Source organism: Thalassophryne amazonica, chromosome 9 (assembly GCF_902500255.1).
Source record: "Thalassophryne amazonica chromosome 9, fThaAma1.1, whole genome shotgun sequence".
Taxonomy (NCBI): Eukaryota; Metazoa; Chordata; class Actinopteri; order Batrachoidiformes; family Batrachoididae; genus Thalassophryne; species Thalassophryne amazonica.
This window is the reverse complement of record NC_047111.1, coordinates 4121218-4142691: the sequence shown is the minus strand read 5'-3', so window position 1 is coordinate 4142691 and position 21474 is coordinate 4121218. Positions and strand designations below refer to the sequence as shown.

The 21474-nt window shown below is 43.0% G+C and overlaps 1 protein-coding gene across 1 annotated transcript in view; it reads right to left on the bottom strand.

Moving 5' to 3' along the window:
- Positions 1 to 20499, bottom strand: part of adora2b (adenosine A2b receptor) — an 86854-nt gene extending 66355 nt beyond the window's left edge. The window contains exon 1 of the mRNA XM_034177496.1: positions 20044 to 20499. Within this exon, the coding sequence (XP_034033387.1) occupies positions 20044 to 20375 (332 nt within the window). The 5' untranslated portion in view covers positions 20376 to 20499. The remainder of the gene's footprint in view (positions 1 to 20043) is intronic.
- Positions 20500 to 21474: the final 975 nt, after the last annotated feature.

The window sequence follows — 21474 nt, the reverse complement described above, 5'->3', positions numbered from 1 at the left end:
AATCAAAGCCTTAACTATGGCTTGCCAGATAGCTAAAGATCAACGTGTTAATATCTACACAGACTCAGCCTACGCTTATGGCGTATGTCATGTACATGCAAACATTTGGAAACAAAGGGGATTCCTGAGAGCAGATGGCACCCCTGTCACTCATGGAGAAGCGATTTCCCAACTGTTACATGCTCTCCAATTACCGTCTGAGGTAGCCATCATTAAATGTGCAGGTCATCAAAAGAATAATAACATCATAGCTCAAGGTAACAACCTAGCAGATGACGCAGCTCGCAAAGGAGCACAAGGGGAAAATATGTTTCCCCTGTTAACCATCCAAGATTGTGCCCCACTGGTTTCACTTGACGCACTGATAGTGGCTCAAAGTAGGGCCAGTGGAGAAGAAAAACAAATGTGGGTTAAACGAGGCGCTATTGAGACACGCAGTCAGGGGCCAGCGGACAAGCTGTGGCGCAGTAGTCATGGACATTTTGTGTTACCCACCAATTTATTACGACATGCAATCATTTGGGCCCACGGACCCAATCATTGTTCGCGAGTCCAAATTATGAACAAACTAAAAGCTGTCTGGTGGTCACCATATATGGCAGCTACAGTGGACCGTTTGTTGAATGAGTGTGAGGTATGTGCACAGTATAATGTCCGGAAATCATTCACAGCCCCTTTAGCCCACATTCCGGTCCCTGATGGGCCATTCAGACATCTTATGATGGATTTCATAGACATGGGAGCTGAAAACCAAGTTAAACGAATGAGATATGTTTTGGTAGTGATATGCAGGTTCAGCCGATGGATTGAGGCAGTAGCCTCTGCAAATCAAGACCATAAAACCGTAGCCAAATTCCTGTGCCGAGACGTCTTTCCAAGATTTGGCATTCCAGATACTATCTCATCTGACAACGGTAGGGCTTTTGTAGCCAAGGTTACACAAGAAGCATTCAAACAATTGGGTATCAAACAGAAGTTTGGGTGTGTTTATCACCCTCAATCAAATGGGGCGGTGGAACGGGCTAATGGCATTTTAAAGAACAAACTAGCAAAAATCATAGCAGACAGCAATGGCAAACTAACCTGGCTGGATGCGTTGCCGCTTGCTTTATTGTCAATGCGCTCACAAACTAACCGACTAACCCATTTGACACCATTTGAAGCTCTTACAGGTCGGCCGATGCCTATTCCATACCTGGGACCCTACGAAGGACCATCGCTGGAGCAGCTACAAGACGAATGGCATAATTATCTGAGACAGTTAACCCAAATACACAAAACTATCTTTTTGCAGGTCAAAGGTGCTACAGAAGACAGAGAAGCAGAGATTCCACTCGAAAATCAGAGCATCCAGCCTGGTGATCTGGTTTACGTCAAAGTGTTCAAAAAGAAGTGGGACAGGCCCCGCCGAGAAGGTCCTTTTAAAGTTATTCTTGCCTCACGTACAGCAGTCAAAGTAGACGGTAAGGACACTTGGTTTCATTTAAACCACTGCTGTAGGGTTGGTGGCCCAGCGCCCCTGCGGCCTCAGCAAGCTCGTCTTGGCAGAGCCGCCGGGCCAAGGGGGGAAGCAAGAGAAGCCAGAGACCCTACAGCAGCACCGAGGGAAGGCCACGCCTCCCTGCAGCCAGGCGAACACCGGCCAAGGCGCTCACAGAGACTGATTGAACAAAGACGACGCACAGCTTCAGAGAGTAGTGGATCCCTGCCAGATAGAGCAGCGACAGACTCAGATGCAGACTCAGAAACAACTGGAGCCGCAGGCCAACAGACAGACAGAAATACAGACCGACAGATAGACAGGCCACAGGAGACATCAGACTCGGACAGCAACTCAGTAGATTTACCGTCAGAAAAACCGCTGGAAGTACAACCCAGACAAAGCACAGATACACCACACATCCCTAGTGACAGCTCATCTAGCGACGGCTCACTCAGTAGCACATCTAGTAGCACATCTCAACAGTCACCAGAACAATGATTAAGGAATTATTCAAGGGATTGACAATAGACGTCCAAAACATACAACGGACTGTGCAGTGGCCATGGCCGCAATAGCAACTAAACAAGGCATTCTAAACACAGGAAAAACATATAATTTGGTATACATTAAATCAAAAGCCTACAAGAACATAGGAATACAGGGAAAGCTGGGGGATTACATATTAGGCGAAGCCATTAGCATCAAATGTGAAGAGGAGGGAACACTCAACATAGAGGTAATTTGTGATAAAAGAGGATGCAGGGAAACCAAGCAAGACGTAACTGTTACAGTACATGAAGCCACAAAATGGGTAAAAATCAAACCAAGGAAAAAGAGGACAATTAGAAGCCTAGAAACAAGCAGTCACTTAGGGAGATGGGATCCCAGTACAGACCTAGCCCGTACACAAGGGTTGAAGACAAATCTAGTTTACCAATGGTTGAAATTTTCGGCTAGGCAGATCAGTGAAAAGCCGTGCATAGCCTGTCACCGGAAGGGTGTGATACCTCAGGCTAAACCCCTACCTGATATCAACAACTGTTATAGGAGCCCCCAACATAACTCAGACCAAGCAGAATGCTATACACAATGTGTTATGAAAATGGCAGTAGGTGATGAAAAATATGCTGCCGACAGTAAACTTTGTCCAGTGCCTCTAAGTACAGAAGGAACCGTTCCACCTATGATTAAAATAGAGAAAGGGATGATACACCCATTCTGTATAGCTAAAGGCTTAGTAGCACAATACATAAGTGATTGGCAGGTAGGGACGACCCAGTCAAAACACCACATACAGTGTATGCAACAGCAGCAAGAATACAAACCGGCCAAAACAGCATGGAACATTACCGTCTGTCACACCCTGCCAGCAGCAGGCATACAGTGTGAACAAATAGTACCGGCCACAGGGGGGTCTGTAATTGGACTGAATCTCACCCATGCTTCATGGGTATCCACTCCAAATTTAGCTAAGGGAACGGTACCCTTGGATGACATCTTTTGGATATGCGGACAAAAAAGGAAACTCCTGTCATCGCTGTCCTCTAATTGGAAAGGCCTTTGTGCTCCTGTGATGCTCACAGGAGCAGTAACAGTAATTGAAATGCCAAATTCAATACAACCCATGCCACAGAAACTTCATAAGAAAAGAGGAATAATGGCGTTTAAAACAGACTACAACATCACAGTAAGAAACGGGATACCAGAAGGGATACCCCGACAATTAGAAGCCATAGACAGTAGCAGAGTTAAAGCAGATGAAGACGCGGATAAATGGGGATGGGCATTGGCTCTGTTCGGGGTTACTCCAAAAGTCCGTTCTAGGTTCCAGGAGGTGCAGTGGATTAATTACTTGTGGTATAATCAACAAAGATATTTGAATTGGACATTGGCAGCTGTAGGAGCCTTAACCGAACAACTGCACGCCACCTCGCTAATGAAAATGCAAAATAGATTAGCTATCGAGATGATGATGGCTGATGAACAAGGAGTTTGTATTATGATCAAAGCCACCGAATGTTGCACAGCTATTCCCATGCGTACAGGGGAAAACGGAAATTTGACAGAGCTCTTAATCACACTTGAAGAGATGCAACAGGAACTATTAAGTAACTCCATAGGAGGGAGAAATGAAACTGACGATTCTGGATACATTGTAGGGAATGGAATGAATATTGGCCCACTATTTTCACTGTTTGGGGCTCTAAGGAGAGGGTGGATATCATGGAAAGACTGGTTATATCAGATAGGTGTAATCTTGGCACTAACAGGGGTGGCGGTCTTGCTGGTAATATGTTGTGGTATTCCCTTGATAAAATTTCTGGTCAATAAATTGATTTCATCCACAGTAGGACAGCTCCCACTGTTAGCCGTCCGAGCTTTAGAAGAAAGCACAAACGAAACAGACAGAGAACCAGAATATATGGAAATGGATGAAATACCAATTATCCTCCCCGACAGCCCCCAGCTACCTAATATTGTGGCGTATACCCCAGATAGGGAGGACTGGGATGGACCATGCTTGGTGATATTGTAGACGAGGAAGAAGACATGCACGCACATTTACACTCACACACATGCACCCACAACAATGAGGGATAGGATAGACAGTATCTGAAAGAATGACATGGAGCTGTAATAATGAACGTATATGTATATCAATAGGACACAGGAGTATGGCTGAGAGACCAGACTCCCCTGATCAGGGACTTATGCCTGATCTGCCTCTATCAAGTCTGCTTGGACTCTCAGAACTGTTTGGAGAAGAGGATATACTGGAGGGACGGTCGAGCCATGATTGGTCGCCACAGCCGCCATCCATCCAGCAGCTAAACCAGTTGGCAACAGAAGGATCTTCATCGTTCCAGCACCTGGCGATGACGGCTTCACAGAATCTGCCTGCAGCAAGAGTCGGCCCGAGGACTCCACCATCACCTGAAGGACCCTTTGGACTCAGGAACACACCCCTTCCGCAGATGCCATGGAGACAGTCACATGTGCCAGTGGCAACGATACCCTCCAGGGGAGGCAGCCAAGGTCGGCCATATGCAGCAACCGCCCGAGTGCATCCTAGACTCAATTCACTGCTAGGACCTGTCCCCAGCTTTCCACCCCCAAGGCAGGAGAGATATTCCGATCAGCCCAGTACCTCTGGAGGAGGATCAGCAGGGGTGGACCTTAGTCGAACTCACCGACCAGGACAGAGGGGAGCTTTGTACAGGCTGCTAAATGCCCAGAGTGTCCCAACCACTTGCCCGAGCGACATCAACAATACTCCCCACACACACGAAATGCCTTCCCCCTTGTACTTCCTGTCCCCTGGACTGCACAACCTTAATCTGGTCATGGTCACCCCACAGGACATGGCAATCTTGGTTCGAGAGCTTTGTCTTCCACAAGAGTCTGTTCCAAAAACCTTGGAGCAGCTCCTGCCCCTCACAAATCACATTCCCCATGGACTATTTGAGGAACTCATGCCACAACTGAGTCAGACAGCTGCATACCTGTTAAGGATACACCGTGACAATGCCAACATCTCTTGTGCTCAGGAGGGCCTCCATACTCAACTGTGTGGTCTTCAGTCTAGTATGGACATGCTAGCCAGCATGATGGAGCATATGGAGAGGGAACACCTAGGGCTGGCCACCACCACCCTGAATGTGGGCAAGAATTCTCTGGGGGCCCTGTACAACCTGGCCAAGCAGCACAAGGAGCTGGAAAGATCCATCAGAGAACTGTGCGACTGTCTGAAAGCCAGAATTCCTGATCCTTCCCCCACTACCCCTGAAAGGCCAACCTCCCCATATTCCCCAACTTCTCCCAAAACTTCAGACGCTGAGTAAATGCTGAGGAGCGCGGACTGACGTAATGGCACTGAAAACGGACGATGACCTTGGTTCTTGAGTTTGAATTACGGACTGGTTTCAGAAATCTGAGTGTAAATAAAAAAAAACAAAGAAGGATATATGTTAGTAACGAAGGTCGGGTAAATGTCTGTCCTTACCATCATCTGCATAACACAGATAAAGCTAAATGCATACACATAGATATCACATTACAAAGTTATAAAAAGGGGACCCTTACACGGCGTGTTTGGAGATTTAGTAGTAAAGATGCACCATAGGGACCCCTTTTTCTTAAATTATAGCATGCCTTAAGAGACATGCATCGCCTAAATTTGGCGTCTGGCCAAAAAGGGCATTAGAAAACAAGCTGAAAAAGAAGAAAAACAAAGTGGAAAATGTTGAGAAATGGCCTATAATGAAAACCATTATATGATTGACTAAGGCAAATGACTTAAGGACGGACATGAAGGGAAACCATTTATTGTGTTTATCATTTAACTAGATATAGCTGCGCAACCTTAGAATAGTTTCTTGATTGGTTGACTAAATAGTGGTAACGTAGGGGTTATTTGATGCATTTAAATAATAAATGTGTGACGCTTTAACAAAATAATATGTAGAACCAAGTATAATGGGTTGGAGCCTCTGGTTGAGTGAGACAATAGATGCCAGAAGATGATTGGTTGCACTGATGTCAAAGTAATGCCTTTACTTTGCCATGATTAAGAGGTTGCTGTAACTTGTTTTATGTGGCCATTTTAAGTGCCTTGAATTACACCAAAACTCAATGTTTGAATGTCACCTTGCGTTGATATAATCCAGCTAATTGATCACCTTGTGCCTTAGTATGTAGGTTCACCTGCACTTACACTTAAATATATTTACCGTGTGAAGTATCACTTATATTCATATCCGCACCAGAGTTATCAGTAAGTCGAGTGATGTGTTTTTCTTTTTTTATTATTGCAATGCACAAATGAGGATGTCTTGTCAGTAAACAACCCAAGAGTATAGCTGATGTAATGGGACTCTTTCGAGTCCCAGAGGAGGGACTGTAGAAGAATTTTTAGGTCCTTATTTGAACTGTGATGAACTATCAAGTGTCCTGATCTGAACTGTATGTCCTCTGGCTGAACTAGCAGGTGTTCAACCCAAAAAAAAGGGCTCTATCAGTCATTTGATCTGTCAGGTACTTTCCAAGTTGGCTGATATCCCAGCAGTAATGAGCCCGCAGGCCACGTGCAGGGGGCCTCAGGCCAGCTGCACCTGTGGCCGTGAGCCCACAGGCCACGTGCAGGGGGCCTCAGGCCAGCTGCACCTGTGGCCGAAGGTCTTTTAAAAAAATCAGTTGTAAATCCTTCACGTTTTAATGGGAGCGTTTGTCACATTGAAATAATGGCCTAACACCTGCTTAGAGTTTACTAGAGGACGCTTCCAATAGAAAACCATGTCTTGGCAATGAAATAAATAAAAAAGTCGAAGGAGGAGCGATGCCCGCGGGTCTCCAATAAATAGATGAGCGCGGTTGTCATATTCAGTCTCTCTAGAGGACTCAGTTTGTATAAGCTCTGTGTCGAAGGCTTAAATAAAGTTAAAAACTCTGTGCATTTTATCTTGCTTAAGGCTGAATTATTCCAAAGTGTTGTGTCCTTTTCTAGCAAATCACTTGCAATTAGTTTGTGTTATCTAAAAGAAGACATCCTGAGACGATCAAAAGAAGGACCACGACAGAGCCCTCGAATTAATAAAATGTGCGCACGTTTCTTTTAATTGAGCCCTCGAATTAATAAAACGTGCTCTCAAATTACTAAAACGTGCACACGTTTTAATGGCCGTGATAATTTGTGTGCATGTTTTAATGGCCGTGATAATTCGTGTGCACGTTTTAATGGCCGTGATAATTCGTGCGCACGTTTTAATGGCCGTGATAATTTGTGCACATGTTTTCCTTTAATTGAGCCCTCGAATTAATAAAATGTGCGCACGTTTTCTTTTAATTGAGCCCTCGAATTAATAAAACGAGCGCACGTTTTCGTTTTGTTCAAAATTAACTCCATAATATGACCTAAATTGTCATCCTCACGACGGGGAGACGCTTCGCCCTCAGCATCCTTTTATAATGTGCTTAACTCCAGATGATGTCATGCTGGGCAGCTGGAGTTCTCTGTATGTCCTTGTGCACCCAAACCATGATGATATACCCTGACCAGATCCATTTCTAATGGGTAAATGTATCACACTGTCTGCTGGTTTGTTGGCTAATAGCCAACATTTATGTCACAACAATATTGAGCAACTGAGTGCACAGTTTACAAATTGTGGCCACGTTTAAGTAGATCGTGCCCTTGTTTTACTCAAACGATGCTTAAAACGTGCGCACAATATAACAAAGCATGCTCACATTATAACAAAACGTGCGCACATTCTCTCCAAATGCAAAACATTTTGCAATGACACTTTCAGGGATCCGTAACCTGGTGAATGAGGTAGGAAAAATAAAGATGATTTCTCTTTATACCATACAGACTTTCCAGCATATCACGCAAGTCATCAATAGGCATACAGTTTTAACTTATGGTTAAAATTTTAACCAAACTAATTCCAGACAAGTTATTTAAAATTGTCACTTCTGGCGTTTTATAAAGTGAAAATATCAGCTATATGTTTTAGTTTTAAAGTAAAGCACTAATTTTGAAGTTTTAGTGTTTGGGTAAAGTTTCACAACAGGAGAAATGCATTGAGACGCTCTGATGAGGCTGCACTTTAACCGCTGCACACGGACAACAGCATTAAACTCTGTTTAAAACTCTTGTGAATATATTCTCTGGGTTTATAGATGTTTGTTATTGTGTTTGTTTTATGTAAACATGTCAGAAGTTCTGGTTTATTAAAAGTTTTCAGGGTCTTTACTGCTTAACCTGTAGTTTGCAGGTTTGTATTTCTGCAGAACAAAGCAAGAACTGCTTCTGACGCAACAACCACAGTTGACATTGTGGTCATGTGACACAACAAGCACAGTGATGAAACGGCACCCTTTCCACACTGAAAACCAAAGTGACTAAAAGTCCTCAAAGTGTCTGTAAAATCACAGCAGCCAGTGGTGACGCTCGCTGTTCCACAGACGTGACGTGTGACACACTGCTCCTAGTGGTTGGAATGTGTATAACTGTAATTAGCATGTGCTAAATGCAGAAGACAAATTTCATTGCATGTATATGTAAAATGACAAATAAATACAGTTATGATTATTATTGTTATTATTATCAGGTCTGTAACCTCCAAATAAGACTGTCTGGATCCTCTACTCACTGATGGTGAGTAGAGGATCTCCTGAGATCAGAAACATCTTGCTGTTTCACTTCCACCAAAAGCACATCTGTGAAAACAAAACCTGCCCCCACATGCCTGCAGACAAACGTGGTGAACATACGTGCACTCGTCTTATTGGCCTGTCAGGGTTCATTTCATGTCTGCAGCAGAGCCGAAGCTTTCGTGCTGAGCAAAATGAAGTAAATCAGCCCGTTAAGTAATTTCGCTCACTACCCGGTTTAGGCATCGACCCAAACACCTTCTTCAGTGACGGGAAGCAGGCGGATGGTGCTCCATATGTAACGATAATTTGTTTGTAATGTCAGAAGCTGCACTGGAACATTTCAAAAACTTCCTTCACACCATTTTAAGGCACCATATCTCTGAAGACTGACACAAGGGGGCGCTCCAGTCTGGTTTCACCACAGAGCCGTATATAATAACTAGAGGGCGCAGTCTCGATGCTGCCTACTTAATGCGAAAGTGCCGTCATGGAGAGCGAACCGATATTTTCAAACCAGGCAAAACACTGACCATGTCAAATGTTTCCGTGTGCATTTTCAGCGCAGATCCAAACACCCTCAATTCAATTCAATTCAATTTTTTTTTTTATATAGCGCCAAATCACAACAAACAGTTGCCCCAAGGCGCTTTATATTGTAAGGCAAGGCCATACAATAATGATGTAAAACCCCAACGGTCAAAACGACCCCCTGTGAGCAAGCACTTGGCTACAGTGGGAAGGAAAAACTCCCTTTTAACAGGAAGAAACCTCCAGCAGAACCAGGCTCAGGGAGGGGCAGTCTTCTGCTGGGACTGGTTGGGGCTGAGGGAGAGAACCAGGAAAAAGACATGCTGTGGAGGGGAGCAGAGATCGATCACTAATGATTAAATGCAGAGTGGTGCATACAGAGCAAAAAGAGAAAGAAACAGTGCATCATGGGAACTCCCCAGCAGTCTACGTCTATAGCAGCATAACTAAGGGATGGTTCAGGGTCACCTGATCCAGCCCTAACTATAAGCTTTAGCAAAAAGGAAAGTTTTAAGCCTAATCTTAAAAGTAGAGAGGGTGTCTGTCTCCCTGATCTGAATTGGGAGCTGGTTCCACAGGAGAGGAGCCTGAAAGCTGAAGGCTCTGCCTCCCATTCTACTCTTACAAACCCTAGGAACTACAAGTAAGCCTGCAGTCTGAGAGCGAAGCGCTCTATTGGGGTGATATGGTACTACGAGGTCCCTAAGATAAGATGGGACCTGATTATTCAAAACCTTATAAGTAAGAAGAAGAATTTTAAATTCTATTCTAGAATTAACAGGAAGCCAATGAAGAGAGGCCAATATGGGTGAGATATGCTCTCTCCTTCTAGTCCCCGTCAGCACTCTAGCTGCAGCATTTTGAATTAACTGAAGGCTTTTTAGGGAACTTTTAGGACAACCTGATAATAATGAATTACAATAGTCCAGCCTAGAGGAAATAAATGCATGAATTAGTTTTTCAGCATCACTCTGAGACAAGACCTTTCTGATTTTAGAGATATTGCGTAAATGCAAAAAAGCAGTCCTACATATTTGTTTAATATGCGCTTTGAATGACATATCCTGATCAAAAATGACTCCAAGATTTCTCACAGTATTACTAGAGGTCAGGGTAATGCCATCCACAGTAAGGATCTGGTTAGACACCATGTTTCTAAGATTTGTGGGGCCAAGTACAATAACTTCAGTTTTATCTGAGTTTAAAAGCAGGAAATTAGAGGTCATCCATGTCTTTATGTCTGTAAGACAATCCTGCAGTTTAGCTAATTGGTGTGTGTCGTCTGGCTTCATGGATAGATAAAGCTGGGTATCATCTGCGTAACAATGAAAATTTAAGCAATACCGTCTAATAATACTGCCTAAGGGAAGCATATATAAAGTTAATAAAATTGGTCCTAGCACAGAACCTTGTGGAACTCCATAATTAACTTTAGTCTGTGAAGAAGATTCCCCATTTACATGAACAAATTGTAATCTATTAGACAAATATGATTCAAACCACCGCAGCGCAGTGCCTTTAATACCTATGGCATGCTCTAATCTCTGTAATACAATTTTATGGTCAATTTTATAGTATCAAAAGCAGCACTGAGGTCTAACAGAACAAGCACAGAGATGAGTCCACTGTCCGAGGCCATAAGAAGATCATTTGTAACCTTCACTAATGCTGTTTCTGTACTATGATGAATTCTAAAACCTGACTGAAACTCTTCAAATAGACCATTCCTCTGCAGATGATCAGTTAGCTGTTTTACAACTACCCTTTCAAGAATTTTTGAGAGAAAAGGAAGGTTGGAGATTGGCCTATAATTAGCTAAGATAGCTGGGTCAAGTGATGGCTTTTTAAGTAATGGTTTAATTACTGCCACCTTAAAAGCCTGTGGTACATAGCCAACTAACAAAGATAGATTGATCATATTTAAGATCGAAGCATTAAATAATGGTAGGGCTTCCTTGAGCAGCCTGGTAGGAATGGGGTCTAATAAACATGTTGATGGTTTGGATGAAGTAACTAATGAAAATAACTCAGACAGAACAATCGGAGAGAAAGAGTCTAACCAAATACCGGCATCACTGAAAGCAGCCAAAGATAACGATACGTCTTTGGGATGGTTATGAGTAATTTTTTCTCTAATAGTTAAAATTTTGTTAGCAAAGAAAGTCATGAACTCATTACTAGTTAAAGTTAATGGAATACTCAGCTCAATAGAGCTCTGACTCTTTGTCAGCCTGGCTACAGTGCTGAAAAGAAACCTGGGGTTGTTCTTATTTTCTTCAATTAGTGATGAGTAGAAAGATGTCCTAGCTTTACGGAGGGCTTTTTTTATAGAGCAACAGACTCTTTTTCCAGGCTAAGTGAAGATCTTCTAAATTAGTGAGACGCCATTTCCTCTCCAACTTACGGGTTATCTGCTTTAAGCTACGAGTTTGAGAGTTATACCATGGAGTCAGACACTTCTGATTTAAAGCTCTCTTTTTCAGAGGAGCTACAGCATCCAAAGCTGTCTTCAATGAGGATGTAAAACTATTGACGAGATACTCTATCTCCCTTACAGAGTTTAGGTAGCTACTCTGCACTGTGTTGTTATATGGCATTAGAGAACATAAAGAAGGAATCATATCCTTAAACCTAGTTACAGCGCTTTCTGAAAGACTTCTAGTGTAATGAAACTTATTCCCTACTCCTGGGTAGTCCATCAGGGTAAATGTAAATGTTATTAAAAAATGATCAGACAGAAGGGAGTTTTCAGGGAATATTGTTAAGTCTTCTATTTCCATACCATAAGTCAGAACAAGATCTAAGATATGATTAAAGTGGTGGGTGGACTCATTTACTTTTTGAGCAAAGCCAATAGAGTCTAATAATAGATTAAATGCAGTGTTGAGGCTGTCATTCTCAGCATCTGTGTGGATGTTAAAATCGCCCACTATAATTATCTTATCTGAGCTAAGCACTAAGTCAGACAAAAGGTCTGAAAATTCACAGAGAAACTCACAGTAACGACCAGGTGGACGATAGATAATAACAAATAAAACTGGTTTTTGGGACTTCCAATTTGGATGGACAAGACTAAGAGACAAGCTTTCAAATGAATTAAAGCTCTGTCTGGGTTTTTGATTAATTAATAAGCTGGAATGGAAGATTGCTGCTAATCCACCGCCCCGGCCCGTGCTACGAGCATTCTGACATAGTGTGACTCGGGGGTGTTGACTCATTTAAACTAACATATTCATCCTGCTGTAACCAGGTTTCTGTTAGGCAGAATAAATCAATATGTTGATCAATTATTATATCATTTACCAACAGGGACTTAGAAGAGAGAGACCTAATGTTTAATAGACCACATTTAACTGTTTTAGTCTGTGGTGCAGTAGAAGGTGCTATATTATTTTTTCTTTTTGAATTTTTATGCTTAAATAGATTTTTGCTGGTTATTGGTAGTCTGGGAGCAGGCACCGTCTCTACGGGGATGGGGTAATGAGGGGATGGCAGGGGGAGAGAAGCTGCAGAGAGGTGTGTAAGACTACAACTCTGCTTCCTGGTCCCAACCCTGGATAGTCACGGTTTGGAGGATTTAAGAAAATTAGCCAGATTTCTAGAAATGAGAGCTGCTCCATCCAAAGTGGGATGGATGCCGTCTCTCCTAACAAGACCAGGTTTTCCCCAGAAGCTTTGCCAATTATCTATGAAGCCCACCTCATTTTTTGGACACCACTCAGACAGCCAGCAATTCAAGGAGAACATGCGGCTAAACATGTCACTCCCGGTCTGATTGGGGAGGGGCCCAGAGAAAACTACAGAGTCCGACATTGTTTTTGCAAAGTTACACACCGATTTAATGTTAATTTTAGTGACCTCCGATTGGCGTAACCGGGTGTCATTACTGCCGACGTGAATTACAATCTTACCAAATTTACGCTTAGCCTTAACCAGCAGTTTCAAATTTCCTTCAATGTCGCCTGCTCTGGCCCCCGGAAGACAATTGACTATGGTTGCTGGTGTCGCTAACTTCACATTTCTCAAAACAGAGTCGCCAATAACCAGAGTTTGATCCTCGGCGGGTGTGTCGTCGAGTGGGGAAAAACGGTTAGAAATGTGAACGGGTTGGCGGTGTACACGGGGCTTCTGTTTAGGGCTACGCTTCCTCCTCACAGTCACCCAGTCAGCCTGCTTTCCCGGCTGCTCGGGATCTGCCAGGGGGGAACTAACGGCGGCTAAGCTACCTTGGTCCGCACCGACTACAGGGGCCTGGCTAGCTGTAGAATTTTCCACGGTGCGGAGCCGAGTCTCCAATTCGCCCAGCCTGGCCTCCAAAGCTACGAATAAGCTACACTTATTACAAGTACCATTACTGCTAAAGGAGGCCGAGGAATAACTAAACATTTCACACCCAGAGCAGAAAAGTGCGGGAGAGACAGGAGAAGCCGCCATGCTAAATCGGCTAAGAGCTAGTAGCTACGCTAAGCTAGCGGATTCCTAAAAACACGCAAAGTGAATAATGTGTAAATAATTTAGAGGTGATTCAGCAGAAGGAGTGCTTTAGTTAAGGCACGTAAAGATTACACTGGGAAACAAATCGTAATCTAGATAACTAGATCAATCTAACTGCGCAGATTAAACAGCTAACAGATACAGAAAAACACCGCTGTGCTCCGGAACAGGAAGTGATACAATACCGCAGTGAGAGCCAACCACCAGTAGAGGCAAGCAAGCAATTTGCAAGCAAGCAACAACCCTCATGAACACACACCGAAAAAGCTTGCAAAACACGTCAAAATACCGTTCTGACCTGAATATCGAGCCAGTAAAATTAATTTACATTAAATTATGTAAGGAAACTATTAAGCTCACCCTGACACCCACACATTCCAAAAGATTAGTGTTGAAAGTTTACACAGATCTGATCTGTTCCAGCTCCAATCAGTTCCTTTGCAGATGATCATTCACGAGTCATATTTTATTCCATGTACTGCAAGGCAAGATCACATACGAGGGCTGTCAATAAAGTTACGGTCCTTTTTATTTTTTTCAAAAACTATATGGATTTCATTCATATGTTTTTACGTCAGACATGCTTGAACCCTCGTGCGCATGCATGAGTTTTTCCACGCCTGTCGGTGACATCATTCGCCTGTGAGCACTCCTTGTGGGAGGAGTCGTCCAGCCCCTCGTCGGAATTCCTTTGTCTGAGAAGTTGCTGAGAGACTGGCGCGTTGTTTGATCAGAATTTTTTCTAAGCCTGTGAGACACATCGAAGTGGACACGGTTCGAAAAATTAAGCTGGTTTTCAGTGAAAATTTTAACGGCTGATGAGAGATTTTGAGGTGATACTGTCGCTTTAAGGACTTTTCACGGTGCGAGACGTCGCGCAGCGCTCTCAGGCGGCGTCGTCAGCCTGTTCAAGCTGAAAACCTCCACATTTCAGGCTCTATTGATCCAGGACGTCGTGAGAGAACAGAGAAGTTTCAGAAGAAGTCGGTTTCAGCATTTTATCCGGATATTCCACTGTTAAAGGAGATTTTTTTTAATGAAAGACGTGCGGACGGGTCCGCGCGTCGGGACGCAGCCGCCGCAACGCTCCGCCACAGGAAAAACACCTCTGTTGAAAGCCTTAAGGACAAGTTGGAACATGTCCTGCCTGTTAAACAATTTCTCATATACTCACTCCACTGAAAGCCATCAAAAGCCGCCTGGATTTTACAAATGGTTATCCACACGGAGGTGTTTTTCCTGTGCCGCCGCACCGCGCCGGCTGCGTCCCGACGCGCGGACCCGTCCGCACGTCTTTCATTAAAAAAATCTCCTTTAACAGTGGAATATCCGGATAAAATGCTGAAACCGACTTCTTCTGAAACTTCTCTGTTCTCTCACGACGTCCTGGATCAATAGAGCCTGAAATGTGGAGGTTTTCAGCTTGAACAGGCTGATGACGCTGCCTGAGAGCACTGAGCGACGTCTCGCACCGTGAAAAGTCCTTAAAGCGACAGAATCACCTCAAAATCTCTCATCAGCTGTTAAAATTTTCACTGAAAACCAGCTTAATTTTTCGAACCGTGTCCACTTCGATGTGTCTCACAGGTTTAGAAAAAATTTTGATCAAACAAAGCGCCAGTCTCTCAGCAACTTCTCAGACAAAGGAATTCCGACGAGGGGCTGGACGACTCCTCCCACAAGGAGTGCTCACAGGCGAATGACGTCACCGACAGGCGTGGAAAAACTCACGCATGCGCACGAGGGTTCAAGCATGTCTGACGTAAAAACATATGAATGAAATCCATATAGTTTTTGAAAAAAATAAAAAGGACCGTTACTTTATTGACAGCCCTCGTATATGTGTATATACAGTAGTGTTCAGAATAGTAGTGCTATGTGACTAAAAAGATTAATCCAGGTTTTGAGTATATTTCTTATTGTTACATGGGAAACAAGGTACCAGTAGATTCAGTAGATTCTCACAAATCCAACAAGACCAAGCATTCATGATATGCACACTCTTAAGGATATGAAATTGGGCTGTTCGTCATCAAAGATATGGTCCGAAAACATCTTAACAACGAGACGACGTCAGCTTACATCCGGAAATAATTTGAATCAAATGGTACGTGATGATGTCACAAACATTATGAAGTGACTTAAAAGTGTTCATAGATGTTATCACGATAAATATACCTGAGGTTTTCCTCATCATAAAATCCCTAATATTTCTGGAGGAAATGAAGGAAAGGAAAAAAGTCGTCTCCCCAGATGTTAAATGAAAGGGGGAAAAGTAGGATCCGTCTGTTGACCCAGATCACTCAGGGCGTCTGTGCTCAGTCCAGGATTCATAAAAATCAACCTGGTAGGGTTTTTTTTTAAATTTTATTTCTTAATCCTGCTGACAGTCACACAAATGCTCCTTCCTTGAAACTGATACTACAGATGGTTGATACTTGCAGACAGAGACCGTTACGTGTGTCAGCAGTTAACAAGTAGTGTTGCAACTAACAGTTATTTTCAAAATTAAGTAATCCATTTTTTTTGGGGGGGGGGGGGGGGGGGGGGGGTCTGTAAAATGTGAAAATTGTGGATGAGTGTTTTCCAGGGCTGAAGATGATGCCTTCAAATGTCCTGCTTTGTCCACAACCCAAAGATTTTCAATTTAATGTCGAACAGGAGGAACACCAGTAACATGAACCAGAACGTGTTCTCACTGAAGAACCTGAAACCCGAAAGCAGAAAAGACTCAAAATGATTAATTTACTGGCCAGTCACTACAGCACTGAGTGCATAAGAAAGCTGAAGGGGGTGAAAAAGACAATTTGTACTTGTACGGAGGCAGATCAGTGTCAAAATGTCTCTTGTCATTTGAGGTTAATGGAAACAACGGCACAGCGCTGCCTCAAAACCAAATTCAGAGCCTTTCAATGAACACGGCACAGCAATGACACACAAAATACCACCTGGAGGCAAAAATCACATCTCATCCGAAGAGAAACTGTGAGGCCACGCCCCCAGCAGCTGATCTACAGAGAGAATCTCACTGTGTCTCGATTAATGAAAAGAATCATGCTGGAAGACAAACCTGTGCGTGTGTTTAAGTACCGCCGGACGAAAAACAAAGTAGAGTCAGCTACCGATCAGGACAGACAATTTGGACCAAATCAATGTCACCAAAAACAATTCAGCTCCTTTGTAACCCCGGACAGGGGTCAAAATCTAAATGTGTGATCCTGAAGATAATGAAAATACACAGTTTGTACTATCTAAAGGTTTAAAGAATTTGAGTTTTGGGTTAAAAACAGAAAAAAATGACAAAGGTCAGTTTCACTTTGTGCAGTGGTGAAAAATTAAAGTTGCACCAATTTGAGTAAAATGTGATGCAAGTTATTGGTTTTAGTTCAACCAATAACTTGCATAATAGGATTAAGACAACGAACAGTTTGCACCTTCTGTTATGTTTATTTATGTAGTAAAAGAGGTCAGAGGTCAATTGACCTATTGGACATTGAATTTGTTTATCTTTTACTTCAGTAAACAAACAGAACTATTATTTTTCTTAATCCTGTCAGCTCACCCACTGCACCCCTTCTTTTTATAACCCAAATTTTTGGCAACTTCTAATTTTGACCTGTATACAAACTCACATTGACCTCTGTCATCATTTTTATTGGTTGTTGATTTTACTCAATAACTCAGAAACTTTTAGGCCATAGAGTGTAAAAACTATTTTTTTTACATCATCTTTTTGATCAGACAAATGAAGTGTAGAACACTTTTTTAACATGATTGAAACAATGTTAAACTTTGACCCTGTGTAGTCCTTAGTTGACCTTTTCCTGAGGTCGTCATGCTGCAATGATGCTGATTCCTATGTGTTTTAGGGCCACTTCACACATAACATAATTGAAGCCAACTCGCGCACGAAGGAGGAATTGCACACCATTCGTCTAAAATCAGAGCTGCCTCCACGCCTCCTACACCTGTCGCTACAATTATTCGCGCACACCAGTGGCAAAACACAGAGTGTGCCCTGTGAGAGCCCATTCGATCCCTCTCATGGCAGGTGTCAGCAAAATTCCAGGTGACACACACGAACATCTAACACCACTCACTTGGTGCTTAGAAAATGTGTGTCCATTTGCGCTGTCAGCACGAAAACAGTGAGCAATCACTTTCAAGTTGGATGTGAAATTTGTCTCAGTGCTCCCACGAGTGTGGTGTTGCAAAGCAACACACATGTGGCATGCATGTGTATCGCACGTGTGATGCTCCCCCACCCCACCCCCCGCTCCCCCCCTCCCGAAACACATGTGCTGTATGTGAGTTTCGACACAAACACGAACACATGGGTGCTGGATGTGAATTTATTTTTCCTGAACCTTTCAGGCAGCATGGTAGACTCTTGTCTAATCAGTGACAATCAGTCTAACCAACACACATGTCCATATATTGTCTAATGTCTTTCTTGAAAGCATACATTTATCTCTTTGTTGATTTTAAGTATTTTACGCTGCTGTTATAAGACAGTGATTGTAGCACAGGTGTAAAGTTTCTGTCTGTTAATCAGAGCTTTTGTAAATTGCAGGTTTGAATCTTGTGAGTGGCATTAAATTTTTTTATTTAACCAGAGTTATGACAGCAGGTGGAATGTTTCGTGGTTCCCCATTTCGTGTTTGGTTCGAGGATTTTCTTCCGGTTTCTGCGTCTTTTGTGTTACTTGTGTGGGGCACTTAACACCGTCTGTGATACAGAAATCTTACAGCAACACTCACCAGCCTGTGAAAACTCATTCTCACGTTCACAAATATGTATCCCATAAAATCACAATTTATAATCCCGTCCGTACCTCAGAAAACCTTAGTAAGTCTAGAAGTGTTCGTTATGAACCACCATTGTGCCGTGATCTTGTTTTATCCATTTGCTAGATTTTTAAGATTCCTTTTTTCCAAATTGCTTTTTTCTGGTTGCTACCTTTGACATACTTTGGTTGTCGCCTACATCTCACACATGCTGTCTCACCAGGACTTTTTTTTCTGGAGTGGAAAGGTTGGCCTATGGGTGTGCTCCGGTTATTCGGTGTATTATGGTTATTTGTTGTATGCCATCACATTCCTGTTCAGCCCTGACCTTCACACGCTTGTTTGTCATGGTTACATACTGTGAATTTCCACGATGCACATTGTTTACTCGAACACTTTATCACCTGCTTCAAAAACAGAAGGTCTGCAGTTTGACGCCACTCGCGCTCCATTCTTGGGTTACATCTGCAGTTGTGTCAGGAAGGGTGCCCGGTGTAAAACTTGTGCCAAATCAACATGTAGATCAATATCAGATTTGCTGTGGCGACCTCCAGGAAATAAAATAAATACATTTTAAAATGCTTAATATTATTTATTAATTATGAAATTAATGACCAACTGTTTGTTAAATTGTTTTGAGTCTTTTATTTCAGATTCTTTGATTTTTAGCTTGTTGAATGTGAATATTGTTGTTTCTTTACTCCTCTCAGACAGAAAACGGAACATTTTTGGACCGTGGAAACACTTGATGGGAAACAAATCGACGAGTTAAGAAAATAACAAAGTTTGGTTCGATGCAGTTTTGGATGTTATGGTGTTGAATAAATATGACGTGTTTGACCAGCGTCAGGGGGTCAGTTCCAAGAAAGGTTTGAAGGAAAACTGTAAAGTTCATATTGATGCATTTTAAGTTCCTTTCAAAACAGCTGTGTGCACACGGAAAATTAATTTCTGCTCATTTTAGTTCAAATCGTGTTTTCTTTTTTTTATCCTGGATGGAAGGCAGCAGGAACTCCGGACCTGTAGATGTTTTATGTTTTTTTTAAAGCCAGAATGTGAACTTTGTTGAAACGGTCTCTCAGATGTCCCCGAGCTGTGACCCAACCAGACATGGGGCCAAATACAAAAGTATTTGTATTTGTAAATACTTAAATACATTTTTCGGAGTATTTATATTTGTATTTTCTGATTTTGAATTCAAAGTATTTGTATTTGTATTTCAAATACATCGCTGATCTCTAGTATTTCCAAATACTTTTACAAATACTTTGTCAAATACTTTTCAAACTTGGGAATCTCTGTGACACCATGTTGAATATAGATTGTGACAGTTTGATTATTGCCTGTGATATTATAATAGTGAATTTGTGATAAAACATTCAATCCTTTACTTATCAATAGTGTTCGGTCATGCTATTTTCACAATAAATTGTCACGGTTTATCAGTTTTTGTGTTGATTTGTTGTTTATAGTTCATAGAAAGTATTTGTATTTGAAATACTCAAAATATAAAGTATTTGTATTTAAAAACAATGCAAAGTATTTGACCCCATGTCTGGACCCAACAAAGCCGGACTAGGGAGGAGAACTCACCTGAGAGGGATTTTGACGGCCAGGTATCGATCGATGGCGATGGCGAGGAGACTGAAGATGGAACTCTGCGTCAGGACGAGGACGAAACAGGCCAGGAAGAGGCAGCCGTAGAAGTCCAGCTGGATGCCGATGCTGATGGTGATGGCGAACGGGATGGCGAGGCAGCCCACCAGGATGTCCGCCACGGCCAGAGACACCACGAAGTAGTTGGTGGCGTTTTTCAGAGTGCTGTTGATGGCCACAGCCCAGCACACCAGCACGTTACCGGCGATGGACAGAACCGCGATGATCACTTCAACGACGACGTAGACCTCGATGTACTTCGTACTCATCTCAGCTCCGAGTGGACACCGGCTGCGCGCGGAGAACACTAGCGACACGCGTGCACACGATGCCAAAGTAATCCACGAGTGTGCGCAACATCCATCTGTGGGCAGGAAGAGAAGGTTGTTCTGATTTTTTTTTTTTAACTACCACAAAGCAGCGTTCCTGTGATCACCGCGCGCGCGGCGACGGAACCAACAGCTGAGTGTCGCTCACACGCGTCCGCGCGCCATTTTAAACAGAGCAACAAGGAAAAAAAAAAAGACACTTTCACTCAGAAGCCACGCCCGGATACGCGCGCGTGCACACACGCACGGGTGGAATCCTGGACGATCGCGGGCGTGCCGTGCGTAATTACGCACCAGTTCGGCACTACGGAACTGACGCGCACACGTGCTCCTGACTTAATGCAAGCGCGTTTGTGTGTGCGTGCGTGCACGCGGTCAGATCTTGTTCCATTCGCGGTTTATTGATGTTTCTTACTTGTCCGAACGCACGCTCAGTCGTGCACTGTTGTTTTTTTTTGTTTGTTTGTTTTGATGATGACGTGTGTCTTAGTGTGAAAGCAGCAGGTACGACTGAAACTGGAAACTGGCATTTCCAGTGAGTTTACAGTTTTCAAAACGTAGATTTTTGTGTTAATGTATTTCTGTGACATTTTGACGACGTTGTCACTGAAAAGGTGCCTACGAGTCCGGATCAAAGGGTTTTAAAGGACACGGGGGGCAATTTCAAAGAAACAATAAATAAATAAAAAAAATAGTTCACGATTTAAAATATACATCGTGGTTCCACTGAGAAAGTGATTCTGTGAGAAAAGTATTTTTAATGATCATCTGGTCTTATTGTCCAACTAAAAACAAAAAAACAAGGATCAGACCTTTATTACAGGCCTCTGCTATCTGTAAGTAAAAGTGGGACCGCAGGTGCATTTGTGGCAGCAGCATCTGTGTCAGCACTTAGTTTCATTTGCCTGCCGGTGGCATCTTTATGTGCCAGGGCACATGCTCGTGTTTTATTTGCCTGCCGGTGGCATCTTTATATACCAGGGCACATGCTCGTGTTTTATTTACCTGCCGGTCCGGTGGCATCTTTATGTGCCAGGGC